A 23403-nucleotide genomic window follows, 5' to 3' on the forward strand; every position below is an offset into this window, starting at 1 on the left:
TGCAACGCGCATGCGACACAAGGATACGTTGTTTGCATGCAACGCGTTGCATGCAAGCTTTGCATGCGCGTTACATGCAACGCGCGAGTTGCATAAAACGGGCATGCAACGCGCGGTTACGGAGCTTGCATGCAACGTGCTGCATGCAATCTTTGCATGCGCGTTGCATGCAACGCGCGGTTACGCCTACGGCGACGGCGACGCTGCTCAAGCCGGAAACGGGGGCCTAAGAGCTGCGCTCTAAAAAAACTCCTTTTTTTGGAGTGTTTTGCATCCATCTGGCTCCCACCCATTTTCCACCAGCACACGTACACTGCAGGGCACTGTTCGCGCGTACACGATTTAGGCGTTTTTTTTAGATATTATTTTGCAAAGGGCGGGCATAAAAATTTAGCACTTAGGTTAGTACAACACTTAATTACGACCACTATGGCAGTTTTGATGACAGTCTTTTATTACCGAGAGAAAGGCAGAAACAACCGGCGATGGCCTGTTCGCGCTAACAGCATCGCGGAGTGTACGTGCGAGGACGTGTCAGTTGTGAATGGTTAACGTTTACACGGCAATTTTCTGATGGCCCGTTAGGCTCGGAGCTTGTTGAGCATGCCTGTGTCGCAGAGGGCGACTAAGAGGTCCTTTGTCTCCTTCTGGTTATCACTGTTGCATAATCCACTGACGTCATCGATGATCCCCAATGTCCGGAGAGTGTGGAGCAGTATCTGACGTTGTTTAGACCAGACGTATCCAACGAATGCAGAGGAGATAGCACAGGTCTGGATGCGTCCATTCGCACCACTCCGGCTCGAGCACAGGTCTTCGAGCAGAAAACCGAGCGAAAACTAGAAGTTCATATCACAATCTTTTCGACTCCTTGCATTCAGAAAGGCCGAAGTGATGCATGGCGTTCACTCGACATCGTAAGCGGACTTCCAAATGTCAGCCAGGCAGACGGAAGAGTGGAAGCGGTAGAAGAGCATCAGCGGCACTGTTGTGTGTTCCACGATGACCCAGGTTTGAAGTCCGTAGTAACGATGCCCCATGAAGAACTTGCTGGCCGTCTTGGACTCGAAGGTGTACATGATCCACATGGCGATGTTGACGACCACCAGAAAGGACACGGTTTCTCTGCCCGGCTTTTTGTAGCGCAGCGCGGCGCAGTTGCTGCACCTTCGAAGACCGTCGACGATGAGCGGAGTTTGGGTGACAACCTGCGCCACGGAGGAGACCTGCAGAATAGGGTAATGCAGACATAATTGACCTACCGGTAGCGGGCTGTGTGTTTTCATTTAACTTATCACACTGGGCAAGAAAACAAAAAGGCCTAGAGCCGCGGTGACGCTGTTCGTACACCATACAAAATTCACGATGTCCGCTGTAGAAACAAATAAATAATTTATCTGGGGACAAGTCTCAGACATGTTTACAGCATCCTTGCTTTATACATATATGTATGATTCGAACATGTCTAAGGACAGTTTCTTCATGACAAATGTGACCGTCCATACAAGGAAGAAACATGCCTCAGACAATGTCTGGCGACTGTCTTTTTTATTATGTATTTGCAGTTTGACAGCGGCTTTATGGCTGTGTTAGGATTCAGGACCCATAAAAATATTTAGGTTTCTTTTTGTTATTTATACGGCAGCACATTTCATTTGTGAAATAATGCGAAAGACGCCATGGCGTCTTCCGCATTATTTAGATAATGCGAAAGATCATCACTGCAATAGATCATCAGACAGTGCACTGTCTGATGATCTATTGCAGCGGTCCTCAAATGGGGACCACTGCAATAGATCTTTGCGGTCCCCGGAACCTTTGGGGTCCGCAAAGGCATTTTAGCGAAGCCCTGCCTCATCAGTCAAGCCCGGCAATAAAAGTTGCATTATTTCAGGTCGAGAAGAAACGTTTCAGTTTCTGGGCGAGTTTTCTCGTGTGTATGTCAATAACAGAGGTCTACTTTACACTAGGCCTCAGTTATATCCATTTAATAAATCATTATTATATTTAACCTATACCTTTGCCCTTCCCTCATCACGAACGGGGTGCTCCAATATCTCTGCCGATCCACAAGGGGTCTGTGAAACATCGATGGTTGAGAACCACTGATCTATCGGAAAAGCGATGTGTGAAACCAGCACAAGTAAATTCGAACGTTGTCATGATATTTAAACCAATCATGCGGGAAATTACCTGGCACGACCGTCATAATGCGAACCTCTTGATCCGTAAAACAGAGTAACGCGAGACACTAGGCAGGCATGACAATAATACGACGAAGTGTCATCAAAGGCGAAAAGCTCACGCTGGAGTAGCAAAATAGTTGACTCCTATATTTTCGACTTAACGGTCAACCTTTATCTTTCTATGCTGCGAGAGGAAATTTGTTCTTTTTTTAGCATCATCTCTGACCTGAAGCGCAATCCGGGTGTATGAACCTCCATCTTGAAGCTCGGCAATAACCACCAGGATTCCATAGATGAAGTAGAACGGCAGCGGAATGCAGAGCAGGAAGTCGTCCAGGAGGGTTGTCGGGTGAGTGCTGACATCCAGGATAGAGGTTCGGCTGTAAGCCACGATGCAAGCTGCGAAAGCAAACGACACTAGCGCACCTTCTTGCGTCAGGTAGACCACGGCCGCAGCCGAATTGTACCTCCCGTTGAGAACGGTGAAGTAGAAGATCATCATGAGCACGATGGACGCGAGCAAGACTACGACGCCGGCGAAGATGCCACGATTGGCCGAATGGCAGTCGACACTGATCACGAGGTTCTTGTCGGCCGTGTCTACGGAAGACCGTCGCTGGCTCAGGTTAGGGAACCGCGTGGACGTTCTGATGTTCTGAAGGACTATGAACCACACACCGGCCAGGACAAGGTTGAACTCTATCGTGAACGGGTAGAGGTATGGCAGCGGTGCCAGGTACGTTGGAGAGGGGAAGTCTGGGGAGGAGCAACTTGAGTTGGTGTAGTAGCCCAGCAGCGTTTGGTCACCACTTGCTTGAGCTGAAAGGCAGAATGTAAGGTAAATATACGAATGTAGCCGACTGACCGTGTTTTCATTTCACGCAACGTATGCGCTGCGCCACATTGCTGTCGCGACACGACATTGACACTTTTTCTCATTTTACTTCGAAGGTATGTTTGATAGAATAAAAGTTTACTGCCCAAGTTCGTGCCCCGAATGAACAGTTTCCGTCCGAGTACCAGAATTGATGACAATCCTCCAAATATAAATGCGAAAAAAAAAAAAAACTGTCAATCACTTGCTTGCGTTAACAGTGTCGCGCCGTGTACTTGCAAACTTGTAAGGAAACTATTGTTAGCTATATGAGCTATATGTGTGTCGTTGATACGTACCTTTCTCCCGTATTCCCTTTACGACGTCACCGTAGGCGTCGTCAACTATGGTCCTAAACCAGAAGCAAAGGCTTGTGGCGATGCAGTGCATGATGCCGAACTTCGCAAGACCTATCCACTTGCTGATGACAATCTGCAGCGAGATATATATATATATATATATAGTTCCGTCAGTTGCCTTTCTATATTCGTTACTATACTTCATTTCACTTTAAGTCCAGACGCAGCCGACGCTACGAGATGATGGGACCAATCATACAGCGTGAAAAGCGCAAGACACTGGTTCTTTCCTATATATGATTGGTTCAGCGATGGTAGAACATGTACAGGCACTTGACAATCACCATGACGTTGCGCTTTTGACCCTGCTTGATTGGTCTCAACCGGCTTGTAGCATCGGCTGCGTCATGACTTAAAGGCCGACGACCAAACTCGAGATTCTGCAAGGCAGATGATCCTCTCACCATGGGGGAGGAGGAAACAGAATAAAAGGGGGAGAGAGGAAGCGGGGAAAAAGTGGAAAGCGCGAACTGGTCGTCGGTCTTTAAGGCGAAACGAGGTCAATGTGCGGAAATGGGAGCCGCCGACGTACGTTGGAATACTTGAAGAGGAAGTAGAGCTGGTAGAAGGAGAACACAGGTCGCACAACGTGCACCGCCATCAGCGTAACGTCGGAGCAGGTTTCTCCCCCCTGCTTCCAGCCGATGATCTCCTTGCCGAGCAGCAGGCCCTCCCGGATCAGGTGACCGCAGCAGAACACTGCGAGGTTTGAAACTTCTTGGAGCCAAACACACGTGACGATTCCATTGGGGCACACCACAATCCCATTGGTGACGAATGTGGGCGGATGCAGCGTGCGATTCTCTGACGGAAATTTTGAGATGGAAATGAAATGGAGCCATGCATTGAGACAGTTGCCATCTATATTCTCCTTAATAAATATTACAACTGGATTCCTCTTTTTTTTTTCTTCTTTTCTTTTTTTTTTTTGGGGGGGGGGGGGGTGGGGGTAGAAAAGAAAACTCCTCCCTACCCCTGGCTCTGGGAAAATAGTAAGGCTAACGTTTTCTCTGCTTGCATATATATATATATATATATTTAAATAAACCAGTACATGCCTCATGCATCAAAGTCGTGCCGACCATTGATTTTTGTCTTTTGGTATTGCTTCCTTAGTGGTGAAATCTTCCGGCCTAAACTTTAATTCTGAGTTATATTGTCTGTTCATCGAGGGGAGGGCAGGATATAAATCCATAAGCTTGGAAAGCATATTTATTTAAGGATCTTAATGTAGTCGAAGCATAAAACCAACATACCGGTCATTCCTATTTTGAGGTAAAAGCTGCCGCTTTGCCTGCCCGTGAGGTAGCGGTACCCAAAGGTGGGCCTTGTCGGGTCACCGGCCCAACTCGCGAAGTCGGTTGCTACGGAAGACACGTCGGAACCGGATTCTTGCTGACTCTTGCGATTTCGCTTGGCAGATTTCTCATGGCGACATAGGTCCGCATGCAGAAGGCCCAACCACGTGAGTCCCAGAAGACAAAGGACTGTTGCAAAAATCTGTTCGAAAAGAAAAAATGGTTACGTTGGAAAAGATAGTATTTGAAATTTTAAAAATATCCCAAACAACCGCGCGCAAAGTCTTGTACGCTCCCCCTTGGCTACGCAGGACCTGCCACATGAAACGGGAGAGGGCGAGAGAGAGAGACAGCTGCTCGCGTGCTCTTGCCCGTATTTTCTCAATTGCCGTCTGCTACAAGGCTACAAGCGGTTCTGTACCTAGAGTTTCCAGAGGAGGGCGCTGCACGTTTTCAAACAGGCTGAATGACGTCATGTGAATATAGCCTGTATAAGAAAATCTGTCTGCTGGATAAGCGTGGCTAGTGGTCGAAGTCTGAGAATTGCCTTGGAGCAGCTTGTTTTTGCCGTTCACTATAGCTCGATACAATAGTCATGAATATCTGACAAGTATGTTTCTATTTTGCAATTTATTTGAAATCAAAGGTACACAATTTGTTGTTTACAATTGCACACTTCCAATTGCGCGCAAAAGTTTGACGTGTATTAAAAACCTAAGGTTGAGGAGCTAAGGTTGAGGCTAAGGTTGAGCTAAGGTTGAAGAGCAGAAAACCAGAGGGGCAGAAGGGCTACACAAAACACGATCTCTCCTAAAACTCTGCTCTGCGTAGAATACGTTTTTCTGGCCTTTTGTTTTTCTTCTTTCTAGCTTACCCCAGTCTGGGACGACATGGTTTGGAGACATGCTCTGTAAGGATTAAAGGTACGGACTTACGTCGTCGATGATTATTATGTGTCCGCCGACCACTTGAAATGGCTGCAGGACGGTCGTCACGCCTCCGAAGACAACCACGAAGATGGCGTAGATGTAGCTCAGAAGTGTCGTGAGGGTGCCCCTGCAAAAGTAAACATGACGGGACACTACAAGGAGCTACAAAACACTCAGTTTTAGCGCACCCTGAAGGTTGCCTCACGCATTTGCTTTTGACTGTGCCAAGTGCGCCGAGTGTGTTGTGGTTTCTTGTAACCGTTGGCACACTGGCCCCATCTTTCAGGTAAACCCGGTACACTTTCAACATGTGTATGACCAGACCATAGCCTCTTGTATACGGGCAATGCCTGCCCAGTCGCTGGTTGCCAGCTATCACCACAAGGGTGCGCCGCTTGCCCATACAAGATAGAAAACGTGAACGACGTGAGCAACGTGATAAAGCCTCTCTCGTGCGTTCTTGCGGTCTTGGTTATGTTGTGGGGTCTTGGTGTAATAGCTGTAAGTCGCACTTAAGCAATTAGCGTTTTCTTTTTTTACCACATTTCTTGCCGCGTTTTAGGCAGAGTCGGAAAAGATTGTGCCGGGATTCTTATTTCCCGAGATACCAAGTAAGAGCCAGGATCATAGAAAAGTGACTTAAGCTCATATTGAGGAAAGTCTATGAACAAAATTCTACCTCCTGCTTTTCAAGAATATCTAGTAAACACCTTTTCCTTTTTTAAGGACATTAAGGAAAGTTTGTCTAGACACGACTTCCTTGCTGTCCTTTTCATTGAATCCTAATGCATGCTGCTGAGGCTTCCCTCAAAGCCCAGCTTGGTTCGAGCCCCCCTGTTCCCAAAGCTGGATCAGACAATGTACCCTTCCACGACCTCTATCGGTAATGTTTGACTGGCTGACCTGTCCAGCTTTCGCGCACCTCGATGTAGAAACGGGCCCCTGACGACCTCACAGTACGCCATTACGAAACGTGAGCCCCGGTAGAGCACACACATTTCTCAGTGCTTCGTAGCGATAGTAACCCCAGAAGACCCTGGCTGTTGAAATTCCTCTTCACCCTCCGCTCTTTGCCTGGTCCTTGACCTCAGAAATAAAAAGCTTTCAGTGCTCGCTGTTTCGACATTGCGAGCGTTCACGAGGTCGGCCATTTGGCTATAATCCTTATCGGGTCATATCTACCGTCCACTACATTTATTGACTATTGCAAACAACATATGTCGCTGCTCGCCCGCTATGAAGTATGCGTTCCGAAAATATTCAAATCACGTACGTTGCGGCAGTGGCAGGGCGCAGTGGACAAGCATCGTCTTCATTGTATGGGAAGCTGGCGCCTCTGGCGGTGATTATGTGAAGCAGGCGCAAAGGCGCCAAAGCATGGGGAAGCGAGCAATCGGGCAGGCATTACTGAAGGTTTTGTAGTATTTCCGAGATCAGATGCACGCACTATCTAAAGGAACAGTCGCTCATGGCATTGTCAGAATTATTTCAGACCGACAGTGCGGGAATTATGAGTAAACCATAACATATATGTTAAGTGTTTCAGGAAACGCGAGCCAAATCGCTCCTGCGAGAACTATACGCAATACACAGGAAAAAAAAAGAAAAAAGAAAACGTTGGTGACGTAGGGGTTTGTGCCAAAGGATTGATTAAGAAAAAAGTATTAGCGTTCAGTATAATCGCGTAATTATTTAATTTTCAGTAATAACATTCTTATTCATAATTTTTAAAGGTTTGGGTTTAATAAGACAATTGCTGGGCGTCCCATCGACAGCTATACTAAATCCCTTTAAGTTATACAGTGATGTAAGGCACGCGAAACTCCTTGCGGCGAAATTATCAATATATATATTTTTTTAGTGGAGCAAATTTTTGCGCAAGCAACCCCCCCCCCTCCCCCGTTCTTTCTCTCCCCGTGTCTATAATACGTAACATGCGCGCGTCGCCACGCATCGCACGTAAAGGTGCGTCTTCCAATTGCCACCGACGTCAAAAATGCAAGATTCATGTGACAGGCTTCCTTATCTAGCCTTTTGTACGTGCAATGCGTGGCGGCGCGCGTTTTGGCCACGGGTAGCGGGATTGCTCGCGCGGGGATGCGCTCCGATGAAAGACCGAAACCCAGGAACGCGTCCAAATGGAGCATTTTTTTTTTTCAGAACGCCTTAAAATGGTGCGCTTGCCTAATATCGTTTAAAGGAAAGCTGAAGTAGTTCTTTCTGTATTGGAATAAGAACATTTAAATCGTCTTTGTTTGACCTCCAAAATCACAAACATCGAGATCTGTTTTTCTTTTTTTTTTTAGTTTGGTGCAATGAGGCTGCAGAAAATCATTTTCAAAGGTTCCGCCGAAGTACCTCCTTCCCAAAGCGTGGACTTCATAAAATGAGTTTTCGGAAACTCCGCTCTCGCGCATTTTCAGCACCTGTCGAAGCTGTGCGCGAGCACTCTCGCTATTTTAAAAAAAGGTCAGAAACAGACGTGATGACTGTTGCGACTGCACGCGCTGACCACACGAGCGACACGCGCTTGGCGGCCGAAAGACCTTTTCATGACGTAACGACTGGTCGGAGGTCTTTCGTGTTTTGTAGCGTTTAGTTACATCTTCGGAGGAAAACAACATGATATTGAGACTCACGGAATAAAAATACTCTAGAATTCATTCATAACTGTTTTTTTTTATTTAAAAACCTCTTCAGTTTTTTATTTTTTTATTTTTTAACGTTTGTGTATTTAGTACTTTTCAACGATGCCCAGCAAGATTAAAATTGCAACCATGCCTTTAAGATAAATCATTAAAGGGTTCCTGAAAATAAGCACAAAAAAGGGATTTTTTCTTAAACAGTCTGGTTGGGACGCAAGTTTAAAAAAAAAATTTCCGCGAGAAAAACATTTTTTTTAGAGCAATGTTGACGTGGAGAGATTTATTTGAAGTCCATGAAAAAGTCCATGACAACGCGGGTCATTCCAGAATGACCATCTGGATCTTTCGCTTTTTCCACCTCAACGTGATGGCAAAGCCAATCCATCTCTCCCACACGCGCCCGAAATACCGAGAGAGAAAACAAGTGGAGGTTATTTTTTTCCGCGTAAGACTCTTTTTTTTTTTTGTTACGCGTCTCCCAGCTGAACTGTTAAAAAACATTTTTTAGGGGTTTTTAAACAATTTTATTATTCCAAGCCTTTTTCCTGCACGATCCGTAGTTTTCGCCGGAGCGATTTGACCCGCGTTTCCAGAAACACCCTGCATACACGAGTTAGAAATCTTCTAGTGCCACTCAATAAGTGGAGCCAGTGTACCTGCGGATAGAGGAGATCACAACAAAGGCTGGATGGTACATATCAAGCAGCCACGATTTTCCCCCTAACAAGATGTTGATCGACTGAGATCGCACCAGGCTTGGCGCACTATGATGATGGTCACGGTCAAACGCGCACGAAGCAAACTTCGATCTGCTATCTCTACCTACCATAGCACTCCTCGGTTGTGTCGCCTGGAGATCTCGAGGGAAAACGAGCGGTTTCGCGTGCGTCCTTGCGTGGAACTTCGCCTCGTGTCGGACACCGAACAGGACAGGATTCCGCTTCTGGAGATGGCGTAGGCCGAGCCGAACTTGTCGTTCTTGAGAATCGCCGAAATGCTGGCGCTGCAACGCCGCGCGTACGGTGAGCTCGTTCTCGGCTGTGTGGGAGAACACGGGGCAAAGGTACATGTACCGTCAAATCTGTGTTTGTGTGTGTGTTTTATAAGGGGAGGGGAGAATTACGGTAAAGTTGGGGTTGAGACATCATAGTTGCCAGGGGTGAATGTTTGAGATTAAAAAAATTAAAAAGTGACAGCCGCTTACAACTCCCTGTAACGCCGAATTAGAGCGCAGCTCTTGAGGAGGAGGAGGGAAGGGCACTGGGGGGGGGGGTTAAACTAACCAGGGGGGGGTCACGTGACCTTGGGGGGTCACGTGACCCCAATGCCGATGATGTCATCACTGACGTCACTGATGACGTTATCAGTGACGATGACGATGCGGGTACCGATGACGTCATTAGTGACGTCACTGATGACTTCACCAGTGATGATGACGATGACGATCCGAATGTCGGTGACGTCATCAGTGACGTCGCTGATGACGTCATCAGTGATGATGACGATGACGATGCGGATGCCGGTGACATCAGTGACGTCACTGAGGACGTCATCAGTGATGATGACGATGACGATGCGGATGTCGGTAACGTCATCAGTGATGATGACGATGACGATGCGGATGCCGGTGACGTCATCAGTGATGATGACGATGACGATGTGGATGTCGGTGACGTCATCAGTGATGATGACGATGACGATGTGGATGCCGGTGACGTCATCAATGATGATGACGATGACGATGTGGATGCCGGTGACGTCATCAGTGATGATGACGATGACGATGTGGATGCCGGTGACGTCATCAGTAATGATGACGTCATCAGTGATGATGACGATGTGGATGCCGGTGACGACATCAGTGACGTCACTGATGACGTCATCAGTGATGATGACGATGACGATGTGGATGCCGGTGACGTCGTCAGTGATGATGACGATGACGATGTGGATGCCGGAGGCGTCAATCGGTGATGATGACATAATCAGTAATGATGACGATGACGATATGGATGCCGGTGACAACATCAGTGATGATGACGATGACGATGCGGATGTCGGTAACGTCATCAGTGATGATGACGATGCGGATGCGGGTGACGTCGTCCGTGATGATGATGATGACGATGTGGATGCCGGTGACGTCATCAGTGATGATAACGATGACGATGTGGATGCCGGTGACGTCATCAGTGATGATGACGTCATCAGTGATGGTGGCGATGACGATGTGGATGCCGGTGACGTCATCAGTGACGATGACGTCATCGGGGGGTCACGCGACATCGGCGGGGGTCACGTGACCCCGGTGGGGGGCTCGCGCGGTGCATTATGGGACATTTCCCATGATGCACCGCGCGGTTACGCCGACGGCGACGGCGACGCCGACGGCGACGGCGACGCCGCTCAAGTTGGAAACGGGCCCCTAAGAGCTGCGCTCTAAAAAGTGAAAGCCGTTTACAACTCCCTGTAACACCGAATTAGAGCGCAGCTCTTGAGGAGGAGGAGGGAAGGGTACTGGGGGGTGAAGTGACCTGGGGGGGGTCACGTGACCTTGGGAGTCACGTGACCTTGGAGGGTCACGTGACGATGCCAGTGATGTCATAACGTCACTGATGACGTCACCGACATCCACATCGTCATCGTCATCATCGCTGATGACGTCATCGGAGTCCGCATCGTCATCGTCACTGATGACGTCATCAGTGACGTCACTGATGACCTCACCAGCATCCACATCGTCATCGTCATCATCACTGATGACGTCATCAGTGACGTCACTGATGACGATGACGATGCGGATGCCGGTGAGGTCATCAGTGACGTCACTGATGACGTCATCAGTGATGATGACGATGATGATGCGGATGCCGGTGACGTCATCAGTGACGATGACATCATCGGGGAGGTCACGTGACCCTGGGGGGTGGTCACGTGACCTCGGGGGTCACGTGACTTTGGGTGTCACGTGACCTGGGGGTCACGTGACCTCTGGGGGTGACGTGACCTTGGGGTGACCTTGGGGGCCACGTGACCTTGGGATGACCTTGAGGGTCGCGTGACCTTGGGGTGACCTTGGTTACGCCGACGGCGACGGCGACGCCGACGGCGACGCCAACGGCGACGCCGACGCCGCTCAAGCCGGGAACGGGCCCCTAAGGGCTCATTCACACTGGAAGCGGATCCGCGTTCGCAAAGCGGTTGCGAACGCGGTTGTATAAGGATTCAGTACAATTGCACGCGCATTTGATGACATCAAATGCGCGTGCAATTGCACTGGATCTTCATACAACCGCGTTCGCAACCGCTTCGCGAACGCGGATCCGCTTCCAGTGTGAATGGGGGGTAAGAGCTGCGCTCTAAAAATGAGAGACGTTTACAAATCTCTGTAATGCGAAACTAGAGCGCAGCTCCTGAGGAGGAGGAGGGGAGGGTACGGAGGGGAGGGTATGTCCCTCCTTCTCCTCCTCCCTTCGTTTCCTCCTCCTTTCTTCCTGCCGCTGAATTTGTTCATGGGTGACGTGACATGAAGTCGTGACGTCATTGGGGAAACTGAATTTGTGTTGAAATCACGTGATGTCAATTTCCCCGCTAAATTTAGCGAGGAAACTTAATCCGCTAATTAGTGGGGAAATTTTCCCGCTAAATTTAGCGGAACATTTTCCCGCTAAGTTTAGCGGAAAAGTTTTCCCGCTAACTTTAGCGGGGAAACGTCCCATAATGCAAGGCGCCGTTACACCGTCGCCAACGCCACTCAACCCATAAACGGGCGCCTAAGAGCTGCGCTCTAAAAAGAAAAAGAAAAGTCGGGCAAGGTACACCGCCGTTTAGAACTCATGACGTTAGTATGCCATGTTTTGAAGTGACTCCTTCCTCCAGTGTAGACTGAAAAAGTGGTGCAACGATTTCCGTACTTTCGGTAAATACCGCGGTAAATACACGAGAAAGTACACACGGGGTGTTCGCTGCATACGCGACGACAGAACTACCTGCGCACACGCCTCAAGCATATTCGAGCCTCGAGGAAAGTCTGTTTTTTACATATATGTGCCTAGATGAAACATATGCTGTCTCTTGTAGGATGTATTGGCAGTGTGACCGGGGGTTCACGCGGGAGCCTGCAATTCACTCCGCTCTCCTTGCGGGATAGAGCCACTCTCATCCCGGTTTGATTGATAATGAGAGATATCGGTCTCACTCGTGGTCTATATCATCTAGCCGCGGACTGATACCATATACGCGACACGCTTCGCGGTGTCGTTCCGAATGCGGTCGATAGCAGTCTCACGCGCTGCGTGTCGAGTCGATAAGCGGCGTGGGGCGCTCTGCAATATGCTCCAAAATTGTGGGCGTCGTCTACGAACAATGCCTCCGCCAGCGATAAGAGCCCGTAAACTTGCTTGTCAAGCATTAGCCTAACGACTTACCTGTCCTCACGCAATTTTGGAATCATCATATTAGCTCGAATGAATTTCGTTACTTAATGTTGTGGTTTTCGTCTTATTTTACGGCAGAAGAGTCGGTACCGCCACCATCATCATCATCACTATCTTCGTCATATTAATTTTCGTCTTCATTATCATTGTCACCATCGCGACCACAAACGAAAATATAGAATTCGGCAAGGAATTTGACCGTATGCACTGGCAGCGGAAGGGAAGGCGCTCGAAAAATATTCCCGATGTCTAGCTTAACCTAAAGTCACTGGGTCCCGGAAAAGTAGCGTCATTACCTTCCCTGTCTGCTAGCCGGACACAAACATGTACTGACATACAGACGACCGAACCTCGCAAGCTGATGATTGGCTCATCGGTTTTAGTTGCCATGAAAATCACCATTTCGGTGCATTCAAATCTTCGAAACTTCGAAAGAATCGTTCTGGAGCAGTCGCGCGAAGATGGCGTTCCTCGCCAACAGAAGCGTCTTTCGAACTGTGCATGCTATTATAATCATGCTCATCTATACAGATTCCTTATAATGGCATTGTTATTCTTGCGTATTTCAAGCCAGGAAAAGTATTTTTCAGTGCCTCCAGCTGGCACGACGCCGCATCTGGTGGCAGTACGAAAATGTATGCTTGTTTTGCCGGTGTGTGGACAGCAAAATCTAGGTATACAAGAAACGGCTTTATAACGCTACCGGTCACCAGCGAATTTAGATCGGCTCACCAAGGATGGAGAGGTCGAGGAAGAACTGCTCATTCCATGAACGAAAATGGCGACCTACATGGCGCTTGGCGTTACTTTCCCAGGATCCAGTTACTTTAGCGTAACTATACCAACCTATTACTTTAGAAAAAAAAAACTACGGAAAGTAACGTATGACACAGCAAAGTCACCTCTTCAGAAATTGAGCAAACGGTACCAGACGTACCTACACCAAGACCGCGTAAAGGCCCATTCACACAAGAGCGTGTGCTTACGCTTTCTTACGTTACGTTATAAGTCACCGAAATAAGGTCGGTTCAAACAGGGGCGCATTCTTACGCAACGTTACGTCCCGACCGCTTAGGACCGCTTACGTCGCGAGTCACGTGGTCATCCGTGCTTCGAATGAAGGGTGACGACCGCTTCAAGGAGTAGCCTTGCACGCGACATGCGAAACACCAATGTCTCAATGACTCCTCACGTAACCTAAGAAATCGTAAGCAAACGCGCCCCTGTGTGATCCGAGCTATATCCGTGCCTCGAACGTCACGTGCAAGGCTCCTGTTCCAACTGGTTGCATTGCGCTTAATACGAAGCACAGATGTCCCGGCGACTCGCCGTTCACCCTTCAGGGCGATTCACACACACTTGCGTTGAGTCCGACCGAGGGCGAGGGTTGCTATGGAAATAGCTGCGTCGGCTCCAACAAAACGGGGTAAAAACCGGTTTTGTTGGAGCCGACGCAGCTGTTGCTATAGCAACCCTCGCACTCGGTCGGACTCAACGCAGGTGTGTGTGAATCGCCCTTGAAGCTGAGACTGCAGTCGATGCCGCAAAACTCAAGCACGAAAGCACGAGACCTCGACTTGGGAACGATCGTCCGTAGAACGAGCGCTCGATCCCGCTATAGTCAGTTACAGGTTAAGAAGGTAGCGGCAAATGCCCCTCAAAGGGAATCAGATATCCCTCCGCCAACCCCGCATCCAATAGCGTCCCACCGTTTCCGTGACGTCGCGGCCAACGCGCGAGGAGGGTCTTGCCTTTCTGTACATATTTGCTTTATCTTTCGACTTTGACTTAGCATTGTGGAAGCCACGAGAGGGAGATTAGAGTTCTCCCCCCCCCCCCCCCCCCCGACGGAAACAAATACGAGTTTCGGGGATTAGCTTCCCCCCCCCGATGGATACAAAGGCTGCTTTCAGGGGCTCGGTTCCCTCTCCGATGAATACAAAGGTCGCTTTCTTAAAAAGTAGGATCGGAGACAAGTGGGAATCCATTGAAGCGGAACAAGGAGCGTTTCCAGCGAACTCTTCTTTCGACTGCGGAGAGATTTGAAACGGGCGCATCACACTTGTGGGAGGAGCTTCTCCTACCTTCTTGGCTGCCGCCATGTTGCTGGTGCTGATGCGGCTGGTGCGACTCTCGCGCACCCTATCAGCCGGAAATTTTCTACTACTCTCTTGGACTGAGGAAACCCGCTCAGAGTGATTCTCTACCTTTGTTTTGCGGGTTGGCATTCGAGGTTTTCTGGCCCCTCTTGAAAGTTTCTGCTTAATTTTTCTGATGCATGCTGAGTTCCCATTCTGTGTTATCTTCCACTGTGAAAAATAGGGCTGGTAAGTGCCTGCCATTCAAACGTTTCTGCTCGACATTCACGGGAAACGAGGGAGGGAAAGACGTCGAACGGACCACGACGCGATTTTGCGAACAATGACAGCCATAGGCGTAGACTACGGGGGGGCATCGGGGCTCGTGCCCCCCCCCCCGGGTGAGATCCGCGAAAAGCAGAGCCCCCCCCCCCCCCCCCCCCCCAGTCCCGGGCCATGATCCTTACCAAGACGCTGTTTACGTGCCATGTAACGAGCTTCTAGTAGTGGCATGTAAACAAAATAACGCCCACATTGCCTTTATTGACAAAATACATGGGAAATGGAATTTCAGGGTGCTTACGTTAGCTTTAATCTCCAGTTCTGGCGAAAAAGTAACGAGGGCGGCTTCCAGGATGGTCTATTCGCAAACCCAGCCGCCGCTCGCCCTCTCGCGGCCGAACGAAGAACTAGAGGAGTGGGGACGGCGGCCGCGGAGGCGGTGGACTTTCGGCCTTGGAGCTGTTGTTACCGCGTGGTTCTGGTTGGCGTGTTCGGGCATCGTGCAGTTTTAACGAAAAAAAAAAAAACATGCAAAAATAGCAATTGTCGCGTTCCGTCTCGCAAACTGTTAAAAATCAACATGCTCATGTTCATAACGCACGTCAACTTCTTCGTCACCCGTGATATGGTCCGGCCCTGACCGCTTCGTATTTGTAGCCAAATGAATGTTAGCACTCTGGCCAGCGTCAGTGAGCGGGCGCATTAGACAGATGTTATCTTAAGGGGTATTCACACGAGGGAGAAATCCCGGGGATTTCTCCCCGGCACGCGCATCCCACGACGAAAACGTCAGGCTTTGCGATGTGCAAAAGCCTCGCGTTTTCATCTCGTGATGCTCGCGTGCCGGGGAGAAATCCCCGGGATTTCTCCCTCGTGAGAATACCCCTTATCAACTCGCGCAAACTTCAAACCCCCATAAGCATTGCTCCTTACTCCGACAACCAGGCCTTGTAAGGACTACTTCTCGCCGCGCATGAACAATGCGTAAAATTTGCTTTTTTCTTGAGGTGCAAACGAGTATAGGTGGTATTAGTCTATACCCCTTTCAGCGTTTTTTGTCGCTTAGGCGAAGAAATGCATAGTCACTGGGCTGTAAACACGCGTTGACGTCTGACAATTCGCGGACGAGAGCTCGTGTGCAATGCCCAGAACGTGTCTCACAGCACAGCAGAACGATGTGCAATGGTCCGTACGTACCTCGGCTTCCGACGCCACGCCTCCCGTTTCCAGTCGGTCCATTCTCACGCCCTCCGCGGAAAAACCTTCCCCGGTATCACCAGCGTCGAGACGATCGCTCTTGAGCGATTCGTGGATCGCTTCGCGACAGGTCCTTGAGCCGGCGCTTTGGGACGAAGCGCTCGACTCCGACACACCGCTGTCGCTGCTTCTTCGGTCCTTTCTGGAAGAAGGCGGCTTCAAGCGCGCGCTGAGGTACATCTTTTAGCTGACTCGGCGTGAGAGAGACGGCAAGACTCTGCTAGTGGCAGGAGGAAAAATTGGTTGCGATCTGTTGGCAAACCTGTCCGAGGTAAACTCTCCAGATAAGATTGGATCGATCTCTCCCAGCTGTGTACTTATCTTGCGGTAGTTTCCCTCGCAAGTGTGTTGTCCAGAGCGTTCTTTTTATTATTATCACTATCCTTGATCATGTACGCGCCAAGAGAGTTTGAGGTTTCGATCTAGAAAGTACCGGCCTCTTATCTGATACAGCGTGTGCGGTTCGCCGGCTGCGCAATTTAGGAGCCAAGGGGGTGCGCTCACGCATGCGGCGTGCGCCCTTCTTAGCGCTTGCTTTTCTTTTTAAAGCCGGGGCGACACTGCTTATACATCGTACAAAAAAAAAAAAAAAGTCTGCATAGAGGTTAGAACTTGAGTCACCGTGAAATCTGTGCTTCGAAGGCCGCATGAGTATGCTTTCAAGAAAAATCTTTGCAGGCGGCATTCGAACCACGGATATTGTGGTGGCTCGTGTTGGCAGACTGTCTTTTGTATGGAGTATAAGCAGTGCGACCCCGGCTTTAAGCTCAAGCTTTAAGCTTGAGCTCACGAAGAGCTCAAAGAGAAACTGCTTATTCCATGAACATGAAGCGGCTACCATTTGAGGAGCTTGGAACCACATTCTAAGGATCCAGTGACATTACTTCCAGCAAGCTCGTGCAAAGTGAAACAAAAAAAAAAACATTTCAGGTGCATATCCTAGTACCGCCCTCTTAAACGCCGGTCGCGCAGGAGTGGCAAATAAGGAATCCCGAGAGAGTGTGTTCATAAGATGCAGCATAAAATGTATTGTGATTATAATGCGTTTTAACTTGTTGGCACATGGGCTTTCATCTTCAACCTTTTGACGCCACTGTCGACGTCTGTCGACATTATCCCTGAACAGTTTGTTGCAGTGGGTGTCACACATCGTTCTCCAAGGTAAGGAAAAGCAGAGCTAATACTGATCGCGTTCGTTATCCCTGATGGAATTTGTCTTTAACACCGCCGCCTCGTATCTTTTAGAAAATAAAATAGTTTTAACAAAACGTATCCACGATTCGGACCCCTCGACGGATCTATATAGGTATAATTTCATGGGTATCTAGAACAAAATAAAATAAATAAGCGAGCCAAAATACTGATATTCAAAATGAACCGCCGTTGGGCAATAAACGATCTCAATTTTAGGTTCAGGGGCGTCCAAAAGAAGTCGCTCGCTCCAAACTCTGAGTTCTCATCCCCCTCGCGAGGAGGCAGCACTGGTCTCTCGGAGTGGGGCGTCGTCGAGGAGTCGCTTCGTCACTTCCGGAACCCTCAGGAATTCCGCTTCCGCGTACACGCTGAACAACGTCACTTGGGGAGACCCCAGGAGGGTGGTCGCAAGACCACTCGTAGAAGCGGCCGAAAAGTAGCGGCCGCGGTCTTCTGGCAACCAATCGCAGCGCAGCCAGGAAAGCCAGACCGTCGTGAAGTTTCGTATATCGCGTTTGGTCACGAGGCAGCTGGGTTGGAAACAGAATATTCGGCTCGTTACTGGAACATGTGCTGTACTTCGCGTCATCCCAAAATGAACTAACGCCAAAGCTACGCCTAGAAAATACTAGTACTAATACTAATAATACTTCATTTGTACTCGGGAGGGATTACTCAGGAGCACAGGGTCACAAAAGGAAAATCCGCCCACGCCGGAATGGCTTGTGTAACCAGGGGTCTCAAACATGGGACGCGGCTCGCAGGCAGTCGGCTACGAGTTCCGGTTCCCATGTCTCGAGCGCTAGAAATGACATGCGCCATTGTGATCGCATCTCGCCGATTCATTTTCGCTCGAAAAGTAGTTCTTTTATTCACGTAGTTTTTACTTATCTAGGTTCATTTGCCCTTTGTTTTGCTTTACTCTTTTGCTTCCCTGCCTTTTGTTATGTGCAACGATTCCGCTACTAGTGTGCAAGCTCGAGCTCTTTGTTGAAGGATGCATCTCGGCTGCGCGAACTCTCGATCAGCAGGACGAACTGCCAAAGAAAAAGCTACGAGCTCGGGATTCTTGCCTTAAAAAAAGTATCACCATTAAAATGCAAGTATTTGCTCAGGATGCTTCAATAATAATCGTCAGGAAAGCAAGCCCTGTCAAATTAATTTTTTTTAGACATGTTGAGCTTGGTTAATTTCTTAGTGACTTGGGCAATGGGAACGACAGCGTACTTGCTCTCTTCTTCTTTTGAAATGCCAGCACGTTGGCGGGGCGGTCTCATTTTAATTCTTGCTATCACATCAGGTCAGGGCGCAAAGTAGTCATATAAACAAATCAAAACTAAAGATGTGACTGGCAAAACTGAGTTTACAAAGAGCATAGTGCACGAGGTTTCTTCTTTTAATTATTTTACCACCCCCCCCCCCCTCCCCGTCTACGTTGACCCTCGGCCCTTCCAGTATGGGCTATCTGGCCCCCACTCTCCAATGAGTTTGAGACCACTGATATATACAGGGTGTCACAAAATAAAATTTACACGGTCTTTTTCACCGCAAAAATAAACTAGGCGTCGCCGAACGCCCATTCCGAGCATAGGTAGAAGATACGAATGTGCTAGGAGAGCTACAAAATAGGTTCCAAAAAGAAAGAAGGCAATTTATTTTCATTGAACACAGTGTTTCAAGGTGGATAGCTGAAAAGGAAGGTAGACCCCTCTGGTAAGCCTTCTTAGATATAAAGAGGGCTTAGAACAATATCATTCAAGGCAATTTGTGGAACATAAGGATGTAAACGAAAAAATATGGAAATTTTTAAGCAATATTTACAAAGACAACATATGGTACTAATAACATGGGAAGGAAAGAGGACAACGCCAATAGAGATAAAACAAGGTCTTAGATAGGGACGGCCTTTGTCGCCACTGTTTTTCATGTTGTATCTCCAAGGATTAAAGGAAAAGTTTAAAAAAAGCCACAGGTTAGGCTTAGAATTCAGTTGTGACATGGTATTCAATGATGACGTAATTGCAGAGCAAAAGATACAAAAATTAGAATTTGACCGAGTCGATAAATGCAAGTATCTAGGAATATGGATTAACGAGGGTATAGAAAACCTCAATGAACATGCAAAATGTGACTGGTAAGGGCCACAAAAATCAAGCTGTAATGAAAAATAGAGTACTGTGGAACTATAACAGGCATGAGGTAGTGAGGAAGATCTGGAAAGAAGCTATGGTTCCGAGCCTGACTTTAGCAAATGTAGTTTTGTGCATAAAACTGGACGTCCAGACAAGACTATGGAAATAAAGAACGTGGAGTTGGTGGGTTGGTTCTGGGAGCACATGGTAGAACACCGAACCAAGGTGTACAGGGCGATATGGGATGGTTCTCCTTCGAGGACAGAGAAGGTAGCTGTAAGATAAAATTTTATGATAGGCTAAGAAAAATAGATGCAGAAGGAAGGGCACGAACGGTTTTTAGCTGTTTACACATGAGAAGCGTCGATGCAAAATAAAGTAAACTAGAAAACTTGAATCTAAACATATGGGCAATAGCAGGGAGGTGGATGGGAACTAAAGGTTAAGATGGGAGTTAAAGAAACTGAGATGGAGATATGGGAAGCAGGCATGCAGACTAAATCGACCTTGGAAATTTACAGATCGTTTATGGACATTGCTAAGGAGCCCATCTTCGACAATTCTAGGGCGAGCTCTTTGTTGTTCGAGGCGAGGACGGCAGTGTTGCGGACTAAGACATATAGAGCTAAATATCTGGAAGTAAATACGGTGTGTGTCTATAGCTTGTTGAGAGGAGGAGGAGACGGCTGAGCACTTGACACTTTAATGTAAGGAGCTTCACCATGTAGTAGCTGAGGAGGCGACAAATTTGAGAAGCGCACTGGGATTTAGGGATTGTGAGGAAAAAACAGGCATGGGGAAGATGGAAATAACCAAGAAGAGATTCTCTGACTGGTGGCATAGGTTAAGGGAAGGATGAATATTTTCTTATTGCCCTCCGGGCGACCTGTACGGCGGAAGGTGTGTGCACCCGATTGCATAGAAACGCGTCCGTCGTACGAGTCGTTACTTTTAAGAATTAATCTTAGATGTTAAAAGGAAAGATGAAATATATGTTAGAAAGGAAAAAAAAAAAACCGACTAGGTGGTGCAAGTCGCCGCCCGACTCAAAGCGGTCAGCTTCATCCAGTCATCCATCCGTCCATCTGTTGGTTCGGTTTTCGGGAATCGATACCAAAGAAATGTTCACGTTTTTCTGCTTTATGCGGCGCCAGCTGACATTTTCTGCCGTTTTTCTTGCTGTGCATAAAAAAAAGAGAAAAAAAAACAACAACAGATGTTTTAAAGCTTAAAATGTTTTTCTGAAAACCGTTTTAAGCGTCAGTCGAGCTTCAAATCTCCAACAACATTTATGCCCCAAAAATAATAATTTACGAGAGTATGAAAACATTCTATATATATGGCTAACTAACAAACCATTTTCACATTTTTTTAGTGGTCCCCATGCATAACACGAAGGCAAAAACAAAAACAAAAAAAAACCTCATGCAAGATTTTTTTTTTCTTTTTAAATGTTTATTCCTCTAAAAAATAAAATAAACACCGTGAGCTGTATACTACGTGACTTCTAATTCTCTCGTGATTGGGCCTGGCGGCTCGAAAACGCCAAGGACTCGACACGCACTGCGTTTATTAAAATGGCGGTTACTATACGGAGCGCAGTTTCATCTGCTTCTTCTGCAAGGGTTGTGGTGACGTCAGATTGCCGAGCTCTGATTGGCCCTGACTGGAAGAGTAGCGGGTAGACCTCAAGCCTCAAGGCAGCTTGCTTTGAGGTCTACCCACTATCCTTTCAGTCAGAGCCAATCAGAGCTCTGAGTTCTGACGTCATCACAACATCTGCAGAAGAAGCAGACGAACTTGTGCTCTGCCTAGTTGTTAACACGTGCAGGCAGTTTCGATTGAAGGGTATACTTTCGCTCTTGGTTTAGTAGACGGCGTGGCTTGTTTTGTATTAGGACTTAGCTTGCGCACCTCGTTTCCCTCTCGCGTCGCAATATTGTGCGTGTGTGTTATCGTCAGTTTTGCGTGCTATATTTGTGCGAAGTGTGAACGGTTGATTGGGCCTCGTCGGGCAGACCTTATCTGCCTTTTGTTCTCGTAGCCGATATCATAAGTGTCTGAGTAAAGCAACGATAAGGAAGACTTGCAGATACGTGCAAAGCATTTAAAAGGATATATATTTTATAAAACACATGAAAAAAGAAAACCAACAATCCTAAAAATCAGCTTCTTTTACAACAAACCGCTTCTACTTAGCCACAACATTATTTTTTTTTTAAGTTAGTTGTTCTATGTGGCACGTTCTCATCGCAAATAATTTGAAATGTGTCGAGATCTCCACACAAAGTCGTCACCGAGTGAAAAAATAATAATAAAAAAACCCGCTAACGATATGACTATCCATAGTAACCTGAGACGGAGGAACAATAAAACAAACGGACAGAACAACGAAGTCTCTAACACGGCTTGTTCTGTCCGTTTGTTTTTATTGTTCCTACGTTTCAGTGTTACTCTGGATGTCGTTCACTATCTCGCCTGCGTTTTTTTTTTACCTTTCTTCAATAACATGACTAATTAAATAAAATAAGCTTTACACGGAGGTGCCACGAGCGTTTGATGTATAGTGGTCCTGAGTAAAGCCTGATTCGCATGGTGCGATTTCCCCTTCTATCTCGCACTTTAAAACGTCGCTCGTGGGCAAAAGAAGAAAATGACGGTGGAATTTGAGGTGTTTGTCGTCGCAACTGCGGAGTTACAAACAAAATTGCACGACGTGAATCAGGCTTAACCCCGACTTTCTTAAGCATTGTTAAAAGTGTAAACATGAATGCAAAACCCCCTCCGAATAAACGAGATTTTTGGTCTTGTGGCTGTAGGTTACACAAGCAAGTGACGTTACGCGTGAATACACTATTTTTATCGGGGGGAACCCAGTCCGAATCAGCGTAAACGAGCTTTTCTCCAGATAGTATATGCGATGTGGGGAAGCCTATCTAATGCAGAAATTGAGTCCAGAGCAAACCGAATGCACTCCGAGACTTTGAACGTTCGCGACCGTTGACGAAGGCGTGATTGCATGCGGGTTGCGCGATCCAATTGCGATACTATATCCGGGGATTTCCAGCGGTAAGCGCGCCGGCAACACCATTGATGAACTCGCGTGCTGTCTTTTATACTTTCTTCGGTTATCCGTTTTACAGTCTGTAAACGTCCGGTGTGGGCGGAAACTGATGTAGGCCCACCTATCTTCTTGTTTTTTGGCAAAGACGGCACGAAGAGCGATGTTATAGACGGGTAGATAAGACATCAAGCTCCCCGAAATGGGACAAACAATAGCTTGAAGATTTTGCCGCAGATTGCGAAAGTGCCGCCCATGTTCGTGCGGACTCGAGCCAATATCCGATCTTTGGTATACCACCGCTTCAATGTATTGAGGACATTGTGTTAGGAACAAGTTTATGGCGTAATAGAACCGTTCTGAAATACGCGTGAATTGATTCTGAACGTTATATGGTCTTGAGAACGAGAAATATGAAATAGTCGCCGAGGGCTCACGCTTCTTGCTTCCTGATTGGTTCGCTGGCGTTCTCATCGGAAAATGCCGCACTCTCATTGGCTGAGGGGCGATAATAAAATGTTAAAAACTCGCCACAACCCGAGTTTCTTGAGTTGTCGGCAACTAAAATGTGTCGTCGCTTGCCGGTCGTAAAACACATTTCTGTATGCCTGTTGCATCTCATGGTCTGCGGAGGATGACACACCTCATAGGACTTGGTTTAGACAGAGCTTT

General features: G+C 47.7%; 1 protein-coding gene across 2 annotated transcripts; it reads right to left on the reverse strand.

Moving 5' to 3' along the window:
• Window positions 1-432: 432 nt before the first annotated feature.
• LOC120838823 (proton channel OtopLc-like) lies at window positions 433-16768 on the reverse strand. 2 transcript variants are annotated; one of them, XM_042289874.1, is made up of 9 exons: window positions 16285-16768; window positions 9118-9329; window positions 5653-5773; window positions 4676-4919; window positions 3952-4118; window positions 3360-3492; window positions 2654-3005; window positions 2413-2585; window positions 433-1226 (listed from the first exon to the last, which is right to left on the reverse strand). In XM_042289874.1, the coding sequence occupies exons 1-9, from the start codon at window positions 16522-16524 to the stop codon at window positions 937-939; spliced, it is 1932 nt and encodes a 643-aa protein (XP_042145808.1). In that variant the 5' UTR covers window positions 16525-16768; the 3' UTR covers window positions 433-936. The 2 variants fall into 2 exon arrangements, with proteins under 2 accessions (XP_042145808.1, XP_042145807.1); XM_042289873.1 differs by having other exon boundaries at window positions 2413-3005; window positions 16285-16694.
• Window positions 16769-23403: the final 6635 nt, after the last annotated feature.

The sequence above is a fragment of the Ixodes scapularis genome, unplaced genomic scaffold, assembly GCF_016920785.2.
Source record: "Ixodes scapularis isolate PalLabHiFi unplaced genomic scaffold, ASM1692078v2 PGA_scaffold13__105_contigs__length_92229423, whole genome shotgun sequence".
NCBI classification, from domain to species: domain Eukaryota; kingdom Metazoa; phylum Arthropoda; class Arachnida; order Ixodida; family Ixodidae; genus Ixodes; species Ixodes scapularis.

Coding starts and splice junctions, on each gene's coding strand:
- LOC120838823 (XM_042289873.1), bottom strand. CDS start 16,524: ATGTACCTCAGCGCGCGCTTGAAGCCGCCTTCTTCCAGAAAGGACCGA. Junction 4,920..5,652: donor ACATAATAATCATCGACGAC/GTAAGTCCGTAC, acceptor CTTTTCGAACAG/ATTTTTGCAACAGTCCTTTG. Junction 4,119..4,675: donor CCTCAAAATAGGAATGACCG/GTATGTTGGTTT, acceptor CAAACCTCGCAG/TGTTCTGCTGCGGTCACCTG.